Source organism: Periplaneta americana, chromosome 7 (assembly GCF_040183065.1).
Source record: "Periplaneta americana isolate PAMFEO1 chromosome 7, P.americana_PAMFEO1_priV1, whole genome shotgun sequence".
Taxonomy (NCBI): domain Eukaryota; kingdom Metazoa; phylum Arthropoda; class Insecta; order Blattodea; family Blattidae; genus Periplaneta; species Periplaneta americana.
The window spans coordinates 10,220,304-10,242,146 of record NC_091123.1 but is presented as its reverse complement, the minus strand read 5'-3'; the positions used below and the strand labels follow the sequence as shown (position 1 = coordinate 10,242,146).

The 21,843-nt window shown below is 37.3% G+C and overlaps 1 protein-coding gene across 9 annotated transcripts in view; it reads right to left on the bottom strand.

The window, feature by feature from the left end:
* Positions 1-569: 569 nt before the first annotated feature.
* The window catches only part of Abl (tyrosine-protein kinase Abl), a 301,976-nt gene continuing 280,702 nt past the window's right edge, over positions 570-21,843 (bottom strand). For all 9 annotated transcript variants that reach the window (XM_069830286.1, XM_069830289.1, XM_069830288.1 and 6 more), the window contains one exon: positions 570-19,948. In XM_069830286.1, coding sequence (XP_069686387.1) covers positions 17,306-19,948 — 2,643 coding nt within the window. In that variant the 3' untranslated portion in view covers positions 570-17,305. The remainder of the gene's footprint in view (positions 19,949-21,843) is intronic.

The window sequence follows — 21,843 nt, the reverse complement described above, 5'->3', positions numbered from 1 at the left end:
GGAGAATAATATTAAAATGGATTTGAGGGAGGTGGGATATGATGATAGAGACTGGATTAATCTTGCACAGGATAGAGACCGATTGCGGGCTTATGTGAGGGTGGCAATTAACCTCCGGGTTCCTTAAATGCCATTTGTAAGTAAATAGGTAAGGACTGGAGGACTGGCAAGGAACTGGATCGTGGTCCTTGTAATTCATAACTAAAATATTAAATAAGAAACACTGAAGACTAAATAATTAAACTGGATACTTGTTCAACTGTTTCATTAGTAATCACTATTTTATATCTCATAAGTCGAAAAGACAACCTGGTGGCATTGGATAAAAAAAAAATATCTCATATGCGTCTTACCATAAAAAGTCATTGTTTTTTACTTTTTTTCTCTCGACATTTCAGGAATGTTTACAGCAACAGCAGCAATGGTAAACGCATCATCATTGCTGGAAAAATTACTAATTACTTTTAAGATTCGTAATCATGTCATCGATGTTCACATGAACTACAGTCAAAACTATTGCTGATATTACCACGTACATTGCAATATGGAGAAAATGAAAAACAAATCACTCAGCGGCATCCAACCTACATGGTACTATATTTGTTTAAATTCATTGTACAAACATCCATACAGAAAAGTACACATTTAAGAAGGAACACATTCTTACCTGTACAAAATGCATGCATCATATACAAAAGAAAGACAAATCAGTGATAAATTGCACAGTGAAACATGAATATACTGGCAATATTTAGTCCATAACTCAAAGATGTAATTAAAAATTCATCAAAGTTATGAAAACATTTCAAAACTTTTTTAAATATATTTTCCCCCTGATGTAATTTGCATCGAACTGTGTTCCATCTATGAATAGCCAGAAATGTCTTATACATCTCAGGAATTTAAAATCCCTCGTCGAATATTGAGCCATGATATAACTATGCAACTTCATTGCCACGGGGACTAGGAACAAAACCTCTCATTGCGCCTACAATAAATTCTGCATGTAGAAAAAGATTGATAGAAAAACAAAGTCTATATACAGATACCTGCATACACAATTCATTCTAATACCCATTCATGAAATCCAGCAGAGGTGTAAAGATACAAAAAAATCTTAACAATTCACATATGCACGGAAATTAAAATAAATATATAGTCTTAAATACAAAGATCAACCAACCAGTGAAAATCAGAATGAACGATGTTATGCACTGCATAAATATTTCTTCGTATTACAAGCTTTTCCTTTCCTTTCTGTCTCTTGTATCCTACACCTTAATACAATGTGATAAAAGTACCCACTTCCTTCATACATCCACATGTCTCAGTCCCTATCTCACAAATTAAAAACAAACAGCAGTTATGGCTGCACATGTGAATGAAACACAATAATTTCCTTTATATACGATATATTTGTAGCTATTAATGGAGTATTACACATGGTACACAAAGGATGTTTCAAAACAGACCTGCACAAACCAAAATATATTCAACAGAAAAGTAAGTCAAAGGCAAAACAATGATTGCTCATCAGTGATGTGCAACAGAGAAAGAAAGAACTGAATAAAGTTGGAGCGAATTTTTTTATATTTGCAGCATATCACAGATGACATCCCTAATACTGTTATCGGAAGAAAAATAAAGAAGGTAAATGTTCAAACTCGAAATGAAGCAGTAGAACAAGTGGGCAGCTTAAAATACTTCAGGTGTGCTATAAGACGTAGTAACATGAGCTGCTGGCAGGAAGTCAAAAGGAGGATAACATTGACAAAGGAAGCTTTTAATAGGAAAAGAAGAATTTTCTGCGAACCTTTGGAAAAATAACTAAGGAAGAGACTAGTGAAGTGCTTTGTGCGGAGTGTGGCATTGTATGGGAGCAGAAACATGGACATTACAATGAAGTGAAGAGAAACGACTAGAAGCATTTGAAATGTGGATGTGGAAAAAAATGGAATGCGTGAAATGGAAAGACAGAATAAGATATGAAGCTGTGTTGGAAAGAGTGAAGAAAAAATAATTCTTTGTCATCTTAGGCAGGCCACTCTGGTGGTAAGTTTTGTAAATTAAAATTAAGAAATGAAATGCTACATTTTATTTAATAAATTACCATTGCATAAGTGAAATGAATGGGTAAGATTCAATCAAAATATATTATAATAAAATATTTTTAAATTTTAATAATGATGTAACTTAACTAAGAATTTGGGTAGAAAATAAACATCAGCGGATGCCGACTAAAAGATTGAACTATGAGTTCACAATACTTGGTATACTTTAAGTTTATTCACCAAGATTACAGGAAATTATTAAATTTACTGGAATTTCTAATGAACGCTAGTGTGCACTATCAATATTAAATCATACAGAAAGTTTTATATTCATTATAAAGCCAATCTATTTTTCTCTGTTATTCACTTATGTTTGTACCGCCTTTGCTACATCTTAATATTAGTTCTACCTGATGGATCCACCACAGAGAAATATTGGAGAGCAAGAACGCTAATGGCTTCGTTGCCAAAGCCCGGCATTAGATAACAACAACAACAACAATAACAACATATTTCCAAATTTTACTTTCAGTTGATAATGGCAACAACATACAAAGAGACAAAATACATAACATATTATGCTAACCTCTTTTGTTTCAAGCCAAACGTGACAGGAAAAAAATGAGTTTAGATATTTCTATTGTTGCCTATAATTTTGAACATAAAACTCATTTCACATGGCATGAAGCTCTGTGAACTCTAGAACTATTTTGAAAATTCTGTTAAGGACGATCAGTAATACTTGGAACCTTGAGCTATCTCATATAAGTATATAATTACTTTAATCTGACCCAAGTAATTTTTCAGGTTGGGGGATATTTTGTGGTTATCAATTGTTGGTCTGTAGAAAAGAAATTTGGGAAAATAGGGTAAGGGAAAAGATCAAGAAAACAATAATTTAGACAAATGACTCCGGTCAAGTGCCACTGCAATGAATAAAAAAAATAATTAAAAAAAAAAATTAGACAAATTGCTATCTTGTTTTACATTTGCTACATAGTACTTCAAATGCCTATTGTTTTCGAATTGAACTGAAAAAAAAATTAATCCCACTCTGATATCTCGCCCAAGGCAGCAAAGAATTTAGAAACGGAAAGAACATGAAAAGGGAACATAACACACTGAAACACATATCAAGGAGGGAGAAATTATTTAGAAAATACTGTTATTCCACAAGACATAACTTCTTCAGCCAAAGATGTGTATCACATAAAAACTGCTTAACTTCGTATACATGTTTCCTAAAAAGACTGATTCATAATTAATTAAATAGTTTGGGTAAAAGTCAGTGCATAAACACCACATGGCAAAACAGTGTCAGAGATAAAGACAACAAGTATCTTTACCAAAATCACTTCTTATAATGGGAATGTAAACAAAGTTACCATGGTGATGCTTTGCATATAACTAAAAATGCTCTACCGAGAGTTACACGTAGTTTACATAAAACTACTTGTACTGAAGGTGAAAATAAGACCAAAGATAGCCAAAACTGAACTATTAGCACTTCAATACTGAAGCATTCTTAGCAAATAAAATGATGTCCCTGTAATATCACAGTCAATCTCTATCTAGCTCTATGAAAATTATTTTTAAATGCTGAGGAAAATGAGCTCTGGTTTCTCGAGCATCCAGCTTTCTTTCCTATATTTTAAAAGCAAGTGGCTTCTTAAAGTACTATACAAATGGAATAGGTACTTAAAAAAGGTTTTTGCACCATATCCTGGACAGCAAGCAATAAATAATTCGAGGTGTATTTCTTGCACTCCAATACTTCAGAAATGGGAAATAGTTGTCAAAAGAAAAATTCTTTGTATCAGGCATCAAACTCATGACCTACTACTATGTAATTGCTATTACTCTATTGTACCTAATAGTTAAATTTTTCCAGTATTTTTTTTACACATTTTATCTTTTACATTGCTCTCTTTTGTTCCAATTGCAATTACCAGTTTATTAATTTCAAAGTCCATATTATCAAATTATATAGAATTGCTCATTATTGTCATTATCCTTGCATATTGAGAATGCTTTGTCTATATAGTAGCCCCTGCTTCAGAAAGCTTGTGTAGAATAAACTATCTTCTTTATATTACATATTATCACAAACTATAAACATAATAAACATAAAATCTAGTATATATTTTGATGTACCGAAGTACATATGATATTTCCGGCGTGGCTTAGTGGATAAAGCATCAGCACGTAGAGCTGAAAACCCGGGTTCAAATCCCGGCGCCGGAGAGAATTTTTCTCCGTTCCATCTCTTTCATCATAAAATCTAGTAGTTCACTGTCCAGTAAAATTATTAAGAATTCCTTTTTATATTAATTTTAATTTATTGGTCTGACCCAATATTTTGGGTTTGCCTTGCAACACAGAATAGCTCACAATAAAATTTAAAATGAAACATTATATAAGCAGGTTTCAAACAAAAGAGATTAAGACATAAAAAAAAGGAACTAGTACAATTTAAATTGAGTGTACACCATAAAGTATTGTTACTTACTTACAAATGCTTTTAAGGAACCCGCAGGTTCATTGTTGCCCTCACATCAGCCTGCCATCGGTCTCTATCCAGTGCAAGATTAATTCAGTCTCTATCATATTCCACCTCCCTCAAATCCATTTTAATATTATCCTCCAATCTACGTCTCAGCCTCCCCAAAGGTCTTTTTCCCTTCGGCCTCCCAACTAACACACTATTTAAAGTAGTAAATTATATAGTCTCTACGGGTAAATAAAATATTTGTCTTTATAGATTTAGTTAATTTTTTTCCTAGTTATTATTTACTTTTTATCTCAAAACTTATAATTATGTTTGAAAAAAGTTAAGAACCTGCTAAAATAAAAAGTTTCTGAAGGTAGTTTTACATTAGAATTAATTAAACAAATAATCAAGATAAATAACAAACTTCAACAATGTGTCATATAATAGAGAAAGCCATCTATTAGAAAATAAAACATTTTTTACTGCACTTAACTTCTTTATTTTGCTAACTGTTGTGTAGGTTTACGACATTACATATACCTGCAAGGTTACTTTTTTCAGAGTGATTGAAGTCAAAGGAGACACAATATGAGGTACCGGTGATAATAATATATGTTCCTCCTTCTTCCCCCTCACCACCCAACTCCGTCTATAGAAGGTTTAAAGAGTATTATGCACAAAATAAGGAATTTCTGTCGTCCTAATTCAATAAATCTAAACAACAATATCTATGGTGAACAGGACAATTCTGCCACGCCTTCCTACCACTTCAATTCATTCTGTGTTATCTCAGCTGACTTATTGGATCGATTTAGTGATATTCAGTAGGAACAACATACCACTGAAGGGCAATTTAAAGTTAATATTGTCTAACTCGGTCCAAAACACCGGAACAAGAACATCACAGTGAAAATCAACACATGATCTTAATATTTTGTATGGTAAAAGATCTTTATATTACATACCATTTTAAAGGAGTCACTGAGAAATAACAACATAGACACACAAAACTTAAAGAAAGGGTGTTTCTGGCACAAACAAATATGGCTGCCCCACTTTAATTGTCTATTATTTCTTAGGTTCCTGTCTTCTGTATGGAAAAATATGTTCATCATGTGTATGTTGTCAGAAATCAGTCTCATAATCTCATAAGGAAACAAGGTCGAAGTTTTTATTCACTCACAATGTCCAGCCATAACGAATATTGCTGAATACTGAATAGAACTGTGACTATGGTCTAGGGGCTGATAAGAGTGCACTGGAATAACTATCACATAGGTCCACACACATCAGTTGCTCTTAGTGGATTGGTACTCAATTTCGCTGGCTTTATGATGTACTTTCAACATTAATCGAAACATTTCGAAGTGGGGGAAAAAAAAAGACTTTATTTAACTTGTAATTTTAGACAAGCTGGTCAGCGAAATTCAATATGTAGTATACAAAGATTTGGAAGTAGGTAATGCTGCCATGTTTCAAGAATCTATAGCAAAGTAATGCAACAGGAATCAGAAAGTATTTGGAGTGTACACAACAGCAGCAGCCTTCTGCACTCGTATCGGCCTCCGACTCTAAAAACGAAATGAGCTAGCAAATAAATGACAATCACCAAAAATTATTTTACAACATTTTTTTCTAACATCCACTCACGCACTCACACACGCACACAGAGAGTTTAAAAATCATCTGTGAACATACAGTATTAGACATGGAGCGGAAGGCAACAGAAGAGAACTATGACACCATGGTGGAACTCAACAAAATCCACCACAGCAATGGAGGGATACAATGTAGGCAACTTAACGTCATTCAGTACTTTCACATAGACTTGGAATAGAGAGACTGGCCATGACATCATCGAATTGAAACCAACATCTCATCACCATGTGCATGATGTTCATCATCACAAAGATTCTTGAAATCTAATCACTCTTTTGTTTTTTCTGTAATATATTTCAATGGCTAACAAGGATTCTTCTGATATAACTTTTTCACAAGGGTGCATTGAAAGAGTCTCAATTAACTAGCATGACAGACCGACTTATTTTCGATACATAATAGGCAATCTTGCAGAGTTTAAAAAACTTACAGAAAAACTAATACCATGGGAATCAGAAAGTTTTCAGAGTGTACACGATAGCAGCAGCCTTCTTCACCCACATCAGTCCCTAACTCTAAACAGACTGACTTTTGACGTGTAAATTCGGTCCAGTACTAGGGTGCCATCCCAGAAAGTTGACTGACATTTTCAGGCGAGTTTTGTCGCGCCTATAATTTCTAAACAACAGAACATCTTCCAATAAAATAAATAGCGATTAATAGACGAAGGATCAATGTATCCAATGTGACATTGAGTTGGAGCGAGTAATGTCATCCAGTGATACGTTGGAGGGGAGAAGTTGAGGTAGTGCAGCAGCCAAGGCAGTGCAACTCGAGTGATAGAACATTTGCAGTAGTGTCAAATGATTCGTAACAAACCAGGCTACTATCTCAATTGAGCAACAATCTGCAGTCAACATATAAAAATAGAGAAAATTCGAGAGTGTAATAAACTGAATAAAGTGAGAAAATTCACAATGTCAAGGCATATGCAGTGCAAACGGGAGTGGGGCATCAGCAATGGGTAGCAAATGACAGATCACAATGGTTACTATAGCAACTGACATGTTTACTCTAAATGCATACAAGATGACGACTTGTTATAAATAAAATTATACATGACTATTAAACGTGAGTGCATTTCTTCATTCTTATACCTTACATTCAACATCCCATCCTGAGAGATGTATTTAAGCATAAAACTTGCAGCTGTGTTTCTGATACAGCCTACCCCAATTTTTTTTCTCTTTTTTTAATTGTCGCTGGGTTTTCAGATCATAATATTAAAGATAATGAAAACCTAAAATAATCAAAGACAGCAAATAAAGTCAAGAAAAAAATTTAAAATATTACACTGAACTAGTAGAAATATTTCCCTGATATCCTTGAAGATGTTGAGATGGTAGAGCTAGTCATCGAAAGCTTGGAAACAACTATCCAGCTCACCCGAGAAGAATAAATTATTCCATATCCAACACCGGGAAAGCCTCAAGTCCGACGTCTTCAATGTTTCGGACCTATATAGGTACAGGTTCCTTCATCAGGACAGATAGGTAAGACCAGTAAGACCAGGATTCTGTTGGGCTCATTGTCTGGCTACTCTAAGAGACTGAGGAATTTTGATTCTTGGCATTTGTTTATATAATAAAAGTAATTGCTGGGGCCTGTTTCATAAAAGTACTACTTTTAGCAGTTACTTATTTGGAGTGTAAAAATCAGTAGTTAGCAGTGTCGAAAACTGTTTCATAAACAAAGCTTTACACTCCTAAAATTCCTACATTACTTTTACCAGTTTTTGTTAAAGATGGAACATGACAATAGTGTTGCGATCAGAAAAACAACTGAATGTCACATAGCATGGTAGGCCTATTGCTGTGATAACAGATGAGTTGCCAAGTGACAGTTCTCACATGGCGAGTGCTTAATAGCTCTCTTGGCAACATTTATTGTGCACACAATGTTAGCATTGATACATTTTGTCTTTGATTCTCTGTCGATTTTTATATTGTTTTTTTTTTACCTTCGCTCATTTGTCAATGAATGTTTTAACGTCAGCCATCTAACGTCAATTGTTAGCTCCCATCAGCTGACAGTGTGGTAGTCCATATTGGCAACATAGCACTGTAGTTCCAAGCAAGGCCGCTTAACTGCCATGTTCCATCTTTAAAAAAAACAGGTATAGTAGTGTAGCCTCATTCAAAGAGTATGTTACGTAGACATAATTATTCTCTCTGTTGCATTTCATAGCCTCGTCTATGCACTGAATTTATAATTATTATTACACTATAGTAACTCAATATGTCAAAATCAAAGAAAGAACAAAAAGTCCTGAAACAACAAAATTTTTAAGGAAAGATTCTGAGAATAAAGAATTAATGGCAGTCCACCAAGTTCAATAAACTTACAAACAACTTCATCTACATCTTATGGCCATCGTACAAGTTCCTTAAAGAGTATGTCATTTACACTGTTCACACTTTTAATTATTCTGCACACAATTGCTTTTAAAACTTCAACAGATTGCTGTTTTGGTGTTAGAGCTTTATTCCTGCAAGTATTACACTTTAAAAATTGTTCAATGGCAATGAACAGTCAATTGAATTTGTTAGAGGTTAGCGAAACATTTCATTACATCTCTGCTATAAAATCATAATCTATTCTAGGTCTCAACATTCTTGGATGTCTCACAAAAATATTTTGTTCATTACTAGATGAAGGATGCATTTCTACAAAATTATTTCCAAAAGAAATATACTGTATTTCTCATAAATATATTCTTCTACTCACTTTTATCAGTCTCCACTAACTGATAATTATGAGTACAAATTAGCAATATTCATGTTTTATGAAACAGCATTGTTGCTAAATAATACTCCTAAATATGAGTCCTACAATGCTAACTACTATTTTACACTGCTATTTTTATGAACCAAGTTTCTAGCTTTAGTAGTCTAAATTATCAGTCTACACTACTTATAAGTAGACTGATAGTTTTATGAAACAGGTCTCTGGAGTCAAATGAATAGCAAGGAATCATAATTATTGCTGATTGTTTGAATCAACCAGATGTAACAAGCCCGATACCACTGGTCTTACCTATCTGTCCTGGTGTTGGAACCTGTACGTAGTTCCGAAACATTGGAAATATTAAATCCAAGGAAATAGTGGAACATCCCAAAGTCTATTTCTGATCACAGTCACTATGAAAGCCTAAAATCGCATATCTTTTCTCTTCTGTTCACTAATTTCGCAACATACCCTTTTTGTTTTTCTTTTATCCTGTGTTATACCATTGTTTAATAACCTGTTTCCAACAAACACCAATACTTAGTTTGCAACAAAAATATGCTAACCCCATGTGGCATGGCACAACAAAGACTTCAGTCATGGTACTATTAACACATGCTCTTTCAAAATAGTACATTATGCAATGAGCCTATAATGATAGTAATTAAGATGCGAGGATGTTTATGAAATGAGCGCAAGAGAGTTTCATAATTTTCATACGAGCGTCTTAATTACCATTATAGGCAAGTTTCATACGACTTTTTATGCTCGACTACATTTCTAACTTGAAATTATTCATAAGTATTCATGTTATTGTTATGTGAGTGCAATAGCTTACCTCATGAATTGTGAGATGTGCGCAGACGCGAAAGAATTGATTTTTTCCGGGAAACGAATGTCGACGATCTTGATATAATCTAGAGAGTAAGATAAACATTAGTCTTGATATAACCTTGAAACTGAATTCGACATTGAAAAACGGGATGACAAATTCAATTTATTTGAATATTATTTACAATTAACGCTAATTATTATAGTAACATAACATAACCTTCTGCGACAGTATTGGATTTCCAGCCTCCGTGACCTTTCGATAGTTGTCTTTCGATTGCATATCCGAGAATATTCGAAAACCTGAACTTTAATGACATGCATTAAAGGACTGCTACCAGGTGTATAATTACTACATTTCGGCATGGTCGAGCATAAAATGAAATATGTAACCCAAGTTCTTCACATGTAATTGAAGCAGTCAGATTAATTTACTATTGAGTTTATTAGTTTGTTTATCCTGCAATTTGGTTGTATACTGACTGGATTTATGATTATCCCACACGCCTGCATGCACGGAACTCCACACTTCATTTTTCATACTTGTTAAGGATGCCCTTTATACTATACACTACTACAGTAAAACCTTGATAAGACGCGCCTGCTTATTACGCTATCCCGTGTAATACGCTTTTTTTTGTCCGGTCCCTGCACATTTCATATATAACGCCTTTATAAAATACTTGGTTTGTTGCACTCACGTCCCGCATAATACGCTATTTTTGTGGAATGTTTTCGATGTAATTTTTAGCAATGTACTGTAACAGCAATGAAACATCTTGGTCATTGAACTCACTGGTGTCATTAACTTTAAAAGTATTGGTATTCTACCCTTTACCTGCGCATTTAAACCTTCATACTTCATACCTTAGTATACCCCACCCTCTTGTTGCGCTCTCTTACTCGACTCCTTACCTGCGTGGTTAAAGCCTACATACAGTTACAATACCTCACCCTCTTGCTAACCCTCTCTCTCAAACAGCATTCCTCACTCGGCCGTAATAAAATTCTGGAAATTTTTGCTGGGCAGTTTGTTGTCCTTTAGTGTATTGAAGTGTCTGTGAATGTGATTACAATGAGTGTTAAACGAAAAGCACTTTCTGTGTCGGAAAAATTGGAAATATTACGAAAGTACGATGAGAACAGTACTCTTACCCAGAAACAACTCTCTGATGCATTAGGAATCCCATCATCGACATTAAGCACGATTAAAATATATCGTGACTCAATCACTACAGCTGCGATGTCGGGAGGATGTAATCGCAGAAACTGAAGTGTGGTAAACATGAGGACTTGGAGAACACGCACACGGCAAACAACTATAAATGACTTTTTTTTTTTTCGAGAGAATTAAGTACAGTACATATTGTAAATGTCCTTGACGTACGGTACAGTAATTACATTATGGAGTAATACTGTATTACCTTTCATGAATCGTGTATTTCAATAAAGAAAAATGCTAATAGATACTGTATATATGTCAAAATTAGTATACCTACCTAATATGCGGTCCCGGTTAATACACGTTTTACACCAGGTCCCTTGGACAGCATCTTATCGGGGTTTTACTGTACTCCAAAAGTCCTGCCCAAAGGTGGCACCATAAAGCTGGAAATGGGCACAACCTATGTGCAGTTAGATCACCTATTGAACCCACTGTAAAATAGAACTTTTTTTTTTACATGTTTCACACTTAATTCTTCCCCCCCCCCCCTTCCCGAAGTCCTGCCAAATTCCTACGCTTTTCATGTTAATTTATTTTAGATATACAGTACGTTTTTTGTTATTCGTTTTTTTACACTTATATATCGTATTTTAAACCCTGAGGCATAGGAAACATCATTTATATGTTCTAAATCAATTTTCTGCTCTAAATTAGCTTTGCTGTGAAAATGTATGAACGCGAAAATACAGCACGTATTCATTGTTAAGATACAGTCCTCTTTGAAATTCGTGGAAATTGAAGCTGCCCATGCTTGCCTCCAACAACCTTTGTGTCCTTTAATGACACTGTTAATGCTTTAGAAACAGTGAAATGATTCGTAACACATCACAATGTAACTTAAATTATGGTACAGTTATCACAAATTGAGGGCAAGGTTTATTCCTTAGGAGCAAGCAGTCTAAAATAACTGACTTTTTGTAAAATAATCACATGCTATTAAATGAAGATCACATGGTAAGAACAACGTAAGTAAATTTCGTAAAATTTCATAGATTGGCATTTGAAAAGTAATATATCAGGCAGCTTAGACTGCAAGCAGTTAAGATTAAATAATCTTAAATTTTTCAAGAATCTGCCTTATATATATCACATGAGTAACGTATTATACACTCAAAGATGACTAACTATGAAGTTCTAAATTTCTCTTGTGAAAATTTTACTAAACTGACTTAACTCATTCTTTCCATATAGCCTTCAAATGCTATTTCCAATGTTAAATCTACAAAACGCAATATGGTCTCGTATGATCTTAAAACATTTCATTTTACCTGTTCTAGAATACTGCACAAATGTACCAAAAAAAAAAATATATATATATATATATATATATATATTAATATGTATCTGATTCAGAATGCACAGCACTGCTTGATGGCCATTAAATAATGATGTTGTAAAATTCCTGATACCAGCAAGAAATATTTTATGATTTATGATACGTAGTTAAATACAGTGTTGATAAATTATAACCGAAATATTTGAACTCCGAAACTAATGTTCATATTTCGTGATATATCTTATTAAGTATTAGAAATAGAAATGTAACGTATTTTGGTGAATTTTTTTAAGTATTTTATATTTGTATTTAAGACACTGGGATGTCAGTATTTTGCCTACCCTGTCTGCTGCTGCTGCTATCGTACTGCTAAAAAGTGAAGGGGTAATAACTACTATGTCTAGAAAATTAATGTCTACACCTGTGGAGTAATGGTCAGCGTGTCTGACTGCGAAACCAGGTGGCCCGGGTTCGAATCCCAGTCGGGGCAAGTTACCTGATTGAGGTTTTTTCCGGGGTTTTCCCTCAACCCAATAGGAGCAAATGCTGGGTAACTTTCGGTGCTGGACCCCGGACTCATTTCACCGGCATTATCACCTTCATATCATTCAGATGCTAAATAACCTAGATGTTGATACAGCATCGTAAAATAACCCAATAAATAAAATAATAGAAAATTAATCGCTGCGAAAATCACATAAGAAACTGCAGTGTGAGACAGTGAGATGCAACTGTTATTTGAAAGGGGTCAGAAGCAAAGATGTATAAGTGCACTTAAGTTATTTTTTAGAAAATGTGGCTGAAAATACTTAAGCTTTCGTAAATTCCGTGAAATTGTTTTATTTAAATTTTAGTGTGTCATGTGGTTAAAAGATATATCTCTTCGCCACTAAAATTTTAAATACTTTAGCTTGTCCTGGATGCACTTAACTCATGTTCTTCAGAAATGTCACTTGTACCCCTTTGCTTCTTTGCTGCATTTGAAACAAATTATTTTCTTTCACATTAATCTTTTTCTGAAAACACAAATTCATTATTCAGCTTATCACTGCTCCTGCTTTAGGCTAGATAATTGAGACTGAGCTCTAATTTAGAACATTTTTCAATAAGGAAAAAAATTTCAAACATAGCATATCAAACACTCCACTTTCGACACCAAACAAGTGAGACTGAGCAAACAAGTTTGCTTCCACGGCATGTCTTCTCCCAATGTTAAGTGATTTGGATGTTGGTTTCGCACGACAATACCGCAACCATAGTCTAAGTACTCCAAATGTATGACTTTTTTTTACAAGTTCGTTGTTTGATAGGATGAATTTGTAACAGAAGAGGAGCTGTAGCTAAAATAGGCGAAGTAAACAAGTTTAAAAAGATGCTCAGACATAGATTGGTTAGTTGTTCAAATCTTTGGATTTATAAAATATCTCTTGTCTAAATATGTCGTGTTCCACACTCATAATATCCTACGGATTATGATACAATACAAAGACTAGCATAGACAATGTTGTTGTTGTAGTCTCAGGCAGTAATGTACTTCGCTTCCTGTTGAGTATTCTGCGTCAAGTACAATTCCTGCGTCACCCGTGTTCACACACAATCCATGGTCCCTAATACAGCTCATGAAAATGCAAGCAGCACAACACCGAGGTCCTTAGCCAGCAGTTAAATCAACATACTCAAGTATCACAGGTAAAACTGGGGAATGAAATTATACTAAACAACTCAGCATATCCGATACCTGCTTAGTTCCTTTAAGATCGGCACTAGGCTTGTAAGTCTGGGGCTGATTTCGGGCGTCCTGCCTGTGTTTTTTCCCTGCAACATCTCTAAATTATTGTCCTGTTGCTTCTTCTTCTTCTTCTTCCTCTTCTCATCTTCTTGATGGAATCATCCTTTAAGGCAGTGTTAAGTGGTTGCCACTCAAAGTTTATAGGAAAAAAAAATCATAACAGTCTTGGGGAAAATTGCATACCATATACAATAATTTAAGAGCAATTATTTACCAACAAGGGGAAAGTAATACACAGCGATGTAGCCACTACCCTGATGTTCACACACTTGCATCACAGCTGTGCTAAGATTTCAACAAGTTCGAACAGTTTCTCTTCTGTACACATTATGCTACTATATATATATATATATGTATATTTTATCTTCCTTGTTCTGTACACCTTGTATAACAGCAGCTGATGCAAGCCATCGGGGACACTCAGTTCACTTGCAAGGACCACTCAACAATGCACAGCAACACTCTGCTAGTCCTGGAGTGATGGAATGAGAACGCTAATCTTACAACAGAGCCTTTTTGATGTTCCTCATTTATTTTTAAATAACTATATTTTTTAATCTCGTCAGAGAAACATCAAAGTGGCGTTTTGTTTTAAAAGTGGAATGTGGAAGAAAGATATTAAATCTGTAAATAACACATTTTTCTTGTCAAATAAAATAAGCTCCTGAAATAATCTACAACAGATATCACATGGGACTGAACAAGATGTTTCTAAAACTGAAAAATTCGCACAAATCTCAAGAATACTGACAAACATCTTAAGATTTAATTTACAGTAGAACTTGGTTATAGCGACCTCGTTTTGTGCGACACCTCGCCTATAATGTCAAATATTCTTTGGTCCAAACTAATTCCCCATAAGACATATGCTTTTCTATCTTGCTTAATACGACAAACGTATATGCGTCTACCTCGCATATAACGTCACTTTCAACATCAGTTTGGAATAAGATTTTCTAAGAACCAAAGTATTTTAAGAAATATTTTGTTGTAATCTGGCCCTGACAAATTCTTTACTGTCCCCTTCTGTCACAGATCTCTGGAATGCAGGCGGATTCCCCACCCCATTGTAATCTGCCTGAATTCAGGTCAGTTTCGACAGGACGTTTTCACGCATTTTAACGCAGTATGGGCACTAAAAGAAGTGAGTGACGCTTTACAAGTCATTAGAATTATGAACATGTTCTATGAAGCTAGGAAGGGAGCAGTGAAATTGCAACTGAAATTATGAACATAGAACGTAATTTATAAAGTGTGTATTGGGCAAGTAGGAGACAACAGAGTAAAATGACTGATTACTTCACTCCTAAGTAAAGTAGTCTGGTAACCAGAGGTCCCGGGATCGATACCCGGCCCCGGAAAAATTTTTCCCTTGAAATTATTCAAATCTGCTTTACAGGGAGCTTCACCTGAAAGACTAGATTTGCAGTCTGGTGAGTACTGAAAAAAACTGTTTTAATACAGAATATTGTATTTATAATTGTACACCTACGTGTATTTTATTATGTTCATGGTAGGCTTAAAAGTGAATACATAAATCTAAAATAAGTCTAATTAAGTTTGTTATTTTTCATTTTCCACCTCACTAGATTGATAATGTGAACCTCAGTTACTACGACACTCGTTTATAACAACATAATTTTTAAAGTCCCTTGGATGTCGTTATAACAAAGTTCTACTTATTTTTTAAATCTTCTGCCATAGTAATAAACAACATGCTATTTCCATCTAGTCAGCTGTATGACAGCCAATTTTAAATTGTCAAGAAAAGACTGAAAACAGTTTTGCTTATAAAAAATTAAAACTCTTTTAGAAAAGCAATAACATGTAGATTTATGGACTAGAAGAGAAGTGAGAGGAGATTAGAACTGAAAGAAGGAAGTGTTATCAACAAAATCTAAGACTATGAAATTGGATACAATGCATTTTCAGAATAAACAAAAACAGATTTTCTGCTCAAAGAAAGGTTACTATACATGCAATAAGAAAAAAATTTTGAAGAGGTTACTGACTGAGACACACAAATTTACTTCAGTGCATTTTGATTTAGGTATTTAGAGTTGTTATTTCAGATACTGTATCTAATATAGCAAATATCTTTTCTAATATGCCAATGTTCACAAAACAAGGATGAATCTTATTTTAGGTTATTTCTTAGTATTTGGGGACTTTTTTTAAAGAATTTTTTAGTCATAAATGGATCATTTCAAGCATTTCTTTAGTAATTTGCAGGTCGTCAAAATTCTGGAAATAATAATTTGTTCTCTCTAACACTTTCTCTTCCTTCTAAGGAAGAAATAATTTCTTTGCAGTAAAGACATTTTCTTTCAATTTTCTGATAAGATTTTTAAATAAATTATAAATGATTTCGAGTGACTGGGCAATGATTTTATCATGCAAACTAACCAAAAATTACTCTAACTGTATCTCTTTATTAAAAAATTTTGGATGATTGTAATAACAGAAAGACTTGGTGTCTTCATGCAGAATCTGTGATACAGATTTGTCTGTGAAAAACTGTGTTGCACCTTATCAGACATCATAAATCGTTACCGTAATGTAACATCTAAGTTTGTATATTTTATTATTATTATTATTATTATTATTATTATTATTATTGTTAGTTGTTACTCTTTTAATATTTGGCATACTATGTATTGTCTCTGAGATTCCCTGTTTGCCTCCATTTTGTTAATACAGTACACATAATATATTATATTCTCGTATATCTTCATTATTGAGGTACTCCTTTCTTGTACAGCCTTCAATTTTTCTATGGAATGTCATTTCTACGGCCTACATTTTGCTTGTCTCTCTTGTTATTCCTCCATCATACATTTACATCTGTTACGACATAAACAGCTAGTACAACTTTCCTATTTACATTTATAACATTGAATCTACTATCCTGTATGTTAATTTAAATGTATTTATCTTATGCTTTATGTTCTTATCTATGTCGAAACTTGTACTGCAAATCGCATTTTAATCGTTAAATAATTATTTGTGGAAAATTAATAATAATAATAATAATAATAATAATAATAATAATAATAATAACAACAACAATAATAATGACAACAATCTGGATGGATGAAAAGGTAAAATTATAACAATTTTAAAATGGCATGGTTTATCTCGACATCTGAATATTGCAGAAGCTCATTTTATGTTGGCATTACAATTTGAAAGTAGAACTGTTCGATGTATGCGTAGCTCCAGGACTAGCAGGACCTGGCTGTGCAGGGTCAGCACTCTACCTCTGCACAGCATTGATCACGTCTCTAACCGTGTTCTGCACCTCAGCACAGAGCTTCGTATTGTCTGCAGAGTTACGCGCGCCAGCTGACCGCAGCTGCCGGGCCTGGCTCTCAAGTCGGGTGAGCAGCTCCCGGAAGTGGAAGCGGGCATGCGGGGGCACGATGCTGTCCGCATACCCCATACATGATGAGTGAAACAAACCGACCTTGTCCGACAGCTGCAGCCAGCTGCCAGTGGACACGGTGGTAGCCGATCGTAGTGAGCTTAGGCTGGTCTCCAGAGCTTGTGATATCTCCAGCACGCTCTCACGCTCCCCCCCACCTGGACGCCCCATCACGGTGGCAGGCCCCTCCTCTTCTGCAGCGACCTTAGCCTCGCGGGCCACAACCGGTGGCTTCGGCATGGTCGGGGTGGCATATATCGCTGATCCAGCCGGCAGCTTGGACGCTGACAGGATGGGTTTGGTGGCTTTGACTGGTGGCTTGGTGGGCACTACGGGCTTTTCGTCGGCTTGAACAGGCGGCCACACTCTCGATCCCGCCTGCGGTTTTGTTACCGGCTTCACGTCGTCTGGAGGGGAGGCCTGCTCCTCGGCCTTGGGCTTGTCCTCGTCATCTCCGAGGTCCCTCGCCCTGCCTGGCACCTCTGGCTTGGCGGCTTTCAGGCCCAGCTTGGGGCTCACCTGGCCAGCAGAAACCGCACCTGGAGTGGCCTCCCCCGACGTCTCCTTGCTCTCCCATAGCTTCTTGAGGCTGCTGATGCTGCCGGTGCTGCGTCGCTTGTCGTCATCGTCCACCTTGAGTTGCGCTCCACTCCCATCCAGGCTGTGGGCGCTCACAGTGCTGTCGCGCTTCTTGGCCGCGTCGTCCTCCTGCTGATGGTCTCCATCCACACTCACGCTGCTCCTCCGCCGTTCCTCCTCGCCCCGCATCGCGTCCTCCTCTTCCGTCTTCTTCCCCACTGTCTTCTCTCCACTGTTCTCTACTCTTCTGAGTCTCGACTTGAAATTTATGATAGATCCCGAGTGGTCTTCGCCCTCGACTCGTTTTGCTGTGTGTTCGAACTTCTTCAACTGCGCCTTCAAGCCCCCCAGGGGCACGCCATCCTGTTTCACCTGCCCTGTACTCTCAGGTTTACCTCCTTCAGATCCTCGACTCACTCGCCTCAGATTGGCCTTAAAATCCACTGGGGAGGTCGGCCCCTTATTGAGGTCTGGAGAACTCTTGTTTGGTGGAGTGTCGGGCGTCACTTCTTTCAAATCCTTCTTGGTCGAGTCTGGGAGCTGGAAGCCCTCAGAAAGTTCAGACACGAGCTGGAGGGCTGGATCCATGGAAGACCCCGACCCTGGCACAGTGGCTGCCTCACCCAAGGGCGACTCTTTGGCACCTGTGCGCCCAAACTTGAGATCCGCCCGCTCCTTGATCTCTGCCACCAGTTTCAGCTCCAGCATTTCCTTCATGCCTGGAATCACGCCCTTCAGCACCTTGTTGCTCGCAGCCAGCTTCTTCTCTGCAGGCTCGTCAGACAGACCATTAGGAGATCCAACATGTTCACTATCTGCTGCACCCTGTGGAGAAGAACTGGGCTCTGTGGGGGGTGGGGGTGGCTCGCTGGGGGAGTACAGGTCGCTACCGGGGGACACGGGGCTAGGCGAAGTCAGGCTGCGGCTGGAACGTGGCGGGCTTGGGGGCCTGTCCCTTGGCCTGCCCTTGGAGCCGCGCCGGCCACCCTGCAGTGGTGCCGAGTCGTCATGATCGGCGCCAGACTTGGCACTGCTGCACGAGTCGGTGGATGGCTCGCGGTGCCGCAGGCTCACCCCAAAGCGTGAGCTCGCCTCCTCGACTGAAGGCTCTGTGTTGCGCACATCCGACGTGCGAGTGGATCCAGGGCTGTCCTTGTCAGGGTCGCTCTGGTGCTCTGTGTCAGCCAACCAGCGGGGCGAAGGCTGATCGAGGCTGGAGCTGTGTCCCAGCTTTCTCAGACTACGAGGCGAGGCCTTGCTCCCTGGTGGCCCAGTCCGTAGCCGACGGCGCTCTGGACTAGGCGAAGCAGTCGTCAGTGGAGGTGGAGGTTCAGGGGTGAGTGGTGGGCCATCGTTCAAACTATCAAACTCCTCAGGGGGTGGCGGAAGATCTGCGGGAGGAGGTGGAAACTCCAAGTCTGCAAGGCTAGGCTGCAGGACTCGTGAGGGACTCCCCCCTCTGAAGGACGAGGTGTTGGGGGCAGCCCTAAACGTGCGTAGACTGCCGCATGTCTCTGAGCCGTGGTTTCTCACTACTCCCGTGCGGGGGCGGTGCAACTTCCCGGCAGTTGGTGACGATGGAGGTGGGGGATGGTGATGAAACCCTCCAACAGCCCCACCCGACGAATTGCTGCGGATCATCTGGGGCTGTGTGCGGATGTTGGTGCGGGGGGACACAGACCGGTGAGGGGCAAGGTCAGACACCCCCACAGGCTCTTCCATGCAGTCTGCCTCACCACCATCCACCGCTGCTCCTTCCACTTCTTGCCCCGATGTAAGTCCACTTGCTCGTAATGACTCAAGATATGCCCCAATGCGCGCACCCTTGGGCAGAGTGCCATAGCGATTGATAGCCCGCTTCACATTCTGCACTTCCAGTGCTGCCACCTGCACCACCTGCAACACAATGTATCAACATTCCTTTAGCAAAATATTAATCAAATGTTACTGACTAGGAATTCTCAGCTAAAGTCTGCAACACTGACGTAAGATTTCAGCTCTTTTCTTAAATGGTCTACCAATGAATAGTTTACTATATCTATTTCCTGGAATTTTTACCCAGGTATTGTCATGTTCCTCAATCAGACTCATGTTCTTCAGATGCTTTTTCGTAAGAAGACGACTTTTATACAAAAAATAATAACTACATTCACTAGTATTCTTACCAACATCATTATCATCAGTATCATACGTAAATTGTAAAACAAACAATCAGTTTATTAATTAAGATTATAAACAAGTTTGGTGTCCACCTCTTCAAAAACCATTTCTAAACTCGTAACCATTACCGCTGTCCACTTCAGAACTGTCACCTTCTAAATTTACCACAACTATTCGAATAACTTCGTCCCTTCCTATGTCCTTCGTACAGAGAGAAAAAGAGCCACACACAGGACTTGGATCAATACTAACTTATTGACTTTCTCATTTCAAACACTAGAGACGCTAATGTAGAAATTGATCTTTCTGCCACCCTGTTGCGCAGGGTAACTAATTACTCCATGCATCTAGTAGCGCACTAAGTGGCGAAAACTGTAACTATGTGCATAACACATCCTCCCCCATTTCTGAAAACACGTAATTTAAAATAAATCATTTAGATTTTTATTCCTCCATCTTTCAGTGAAAATCCGTAATGGAGGCATTAGGAAGATAAAAAGTGAGAGAATCTGAGGAAAACTGAGGAAAAACAGAGCAGACCTACCTACATTTTACACTATCTTCTAATACAACTCATTAAAATGGACAGAGAAGAAAGAAAATGATTAGGTAATTGAAACTGTCTCTTACTATCTACTATTTTACAATACATTTAACAACACTATTTTAACAATACATCTAAGGACTCTACACATCACTGTTTAACTTACACTGCATATACACATATGTATCGCTTACATATTTAGTGCTTCGATTTTTTTTTTTTTTTTGCATATTTCTTGCTTTCATCTTATCTTGTTTTCTCATCTAATAGGTAAGTGGAGAACTGGAGAACTAACAGGATTTTGGCATGACATAGTTCTAATGCTCACACCAGACACCAGTCTTACTTCTTCCTGTCCATACTAGATGGTCCTGACAGCAGTTTTGGATCCTATTATTCATCCATGTACCCATGTACAGGAGGCACTTGTCAATAATTAACATTTGGACTTTGTGATAGAAAGAATTAAGGCACAGTCATACGTCGCTACTTTGCAGCACTGCAGTACCAAAAACTGTGAAACTTTCATACTGCGACATGTGAACAATGGTGCAACCCAAAAAGTAGCGGCTGCCAAACCTGTTGCTCACTACTTTTTCATGCTGCGCGCTGCTTAGAAGTAGCGACGTGTGAACAGAGTTCTCAGGGTTGCAGCCGCAGCATTTTTGATATCAGTTTTGTTGAAACTTTTGCTGCGGTTGCGACCAGTGTTGCCACCCAAATGTGCTCATGATACTTTTATTGCTTGGATATATTTTAATGTTAGATGTGATGAAAATAAATTATTTGTAACAGTTACTAAATGTACAACACAGAGTATATTGTATATTTGCTGACGATATAATTCATTTTTTTAATTTTCCGTAGCATAATTTCAAACAGGAGGGTTGCCAACATTGATTAAGTGAAAATGCTGTTGGTTATCATTTACGTATATAGCAGTTTTTAAAAGCTTTATAGTGAAAATAATGCCAATTTCTGAAAACTAGTTAGGACATAAAAGCAAATAACAGTTAAGTAAGCTATTGCATGAATTTCATAATAATGTGAACATAACCACAAAATATATATTGAAAAGTCAACACGG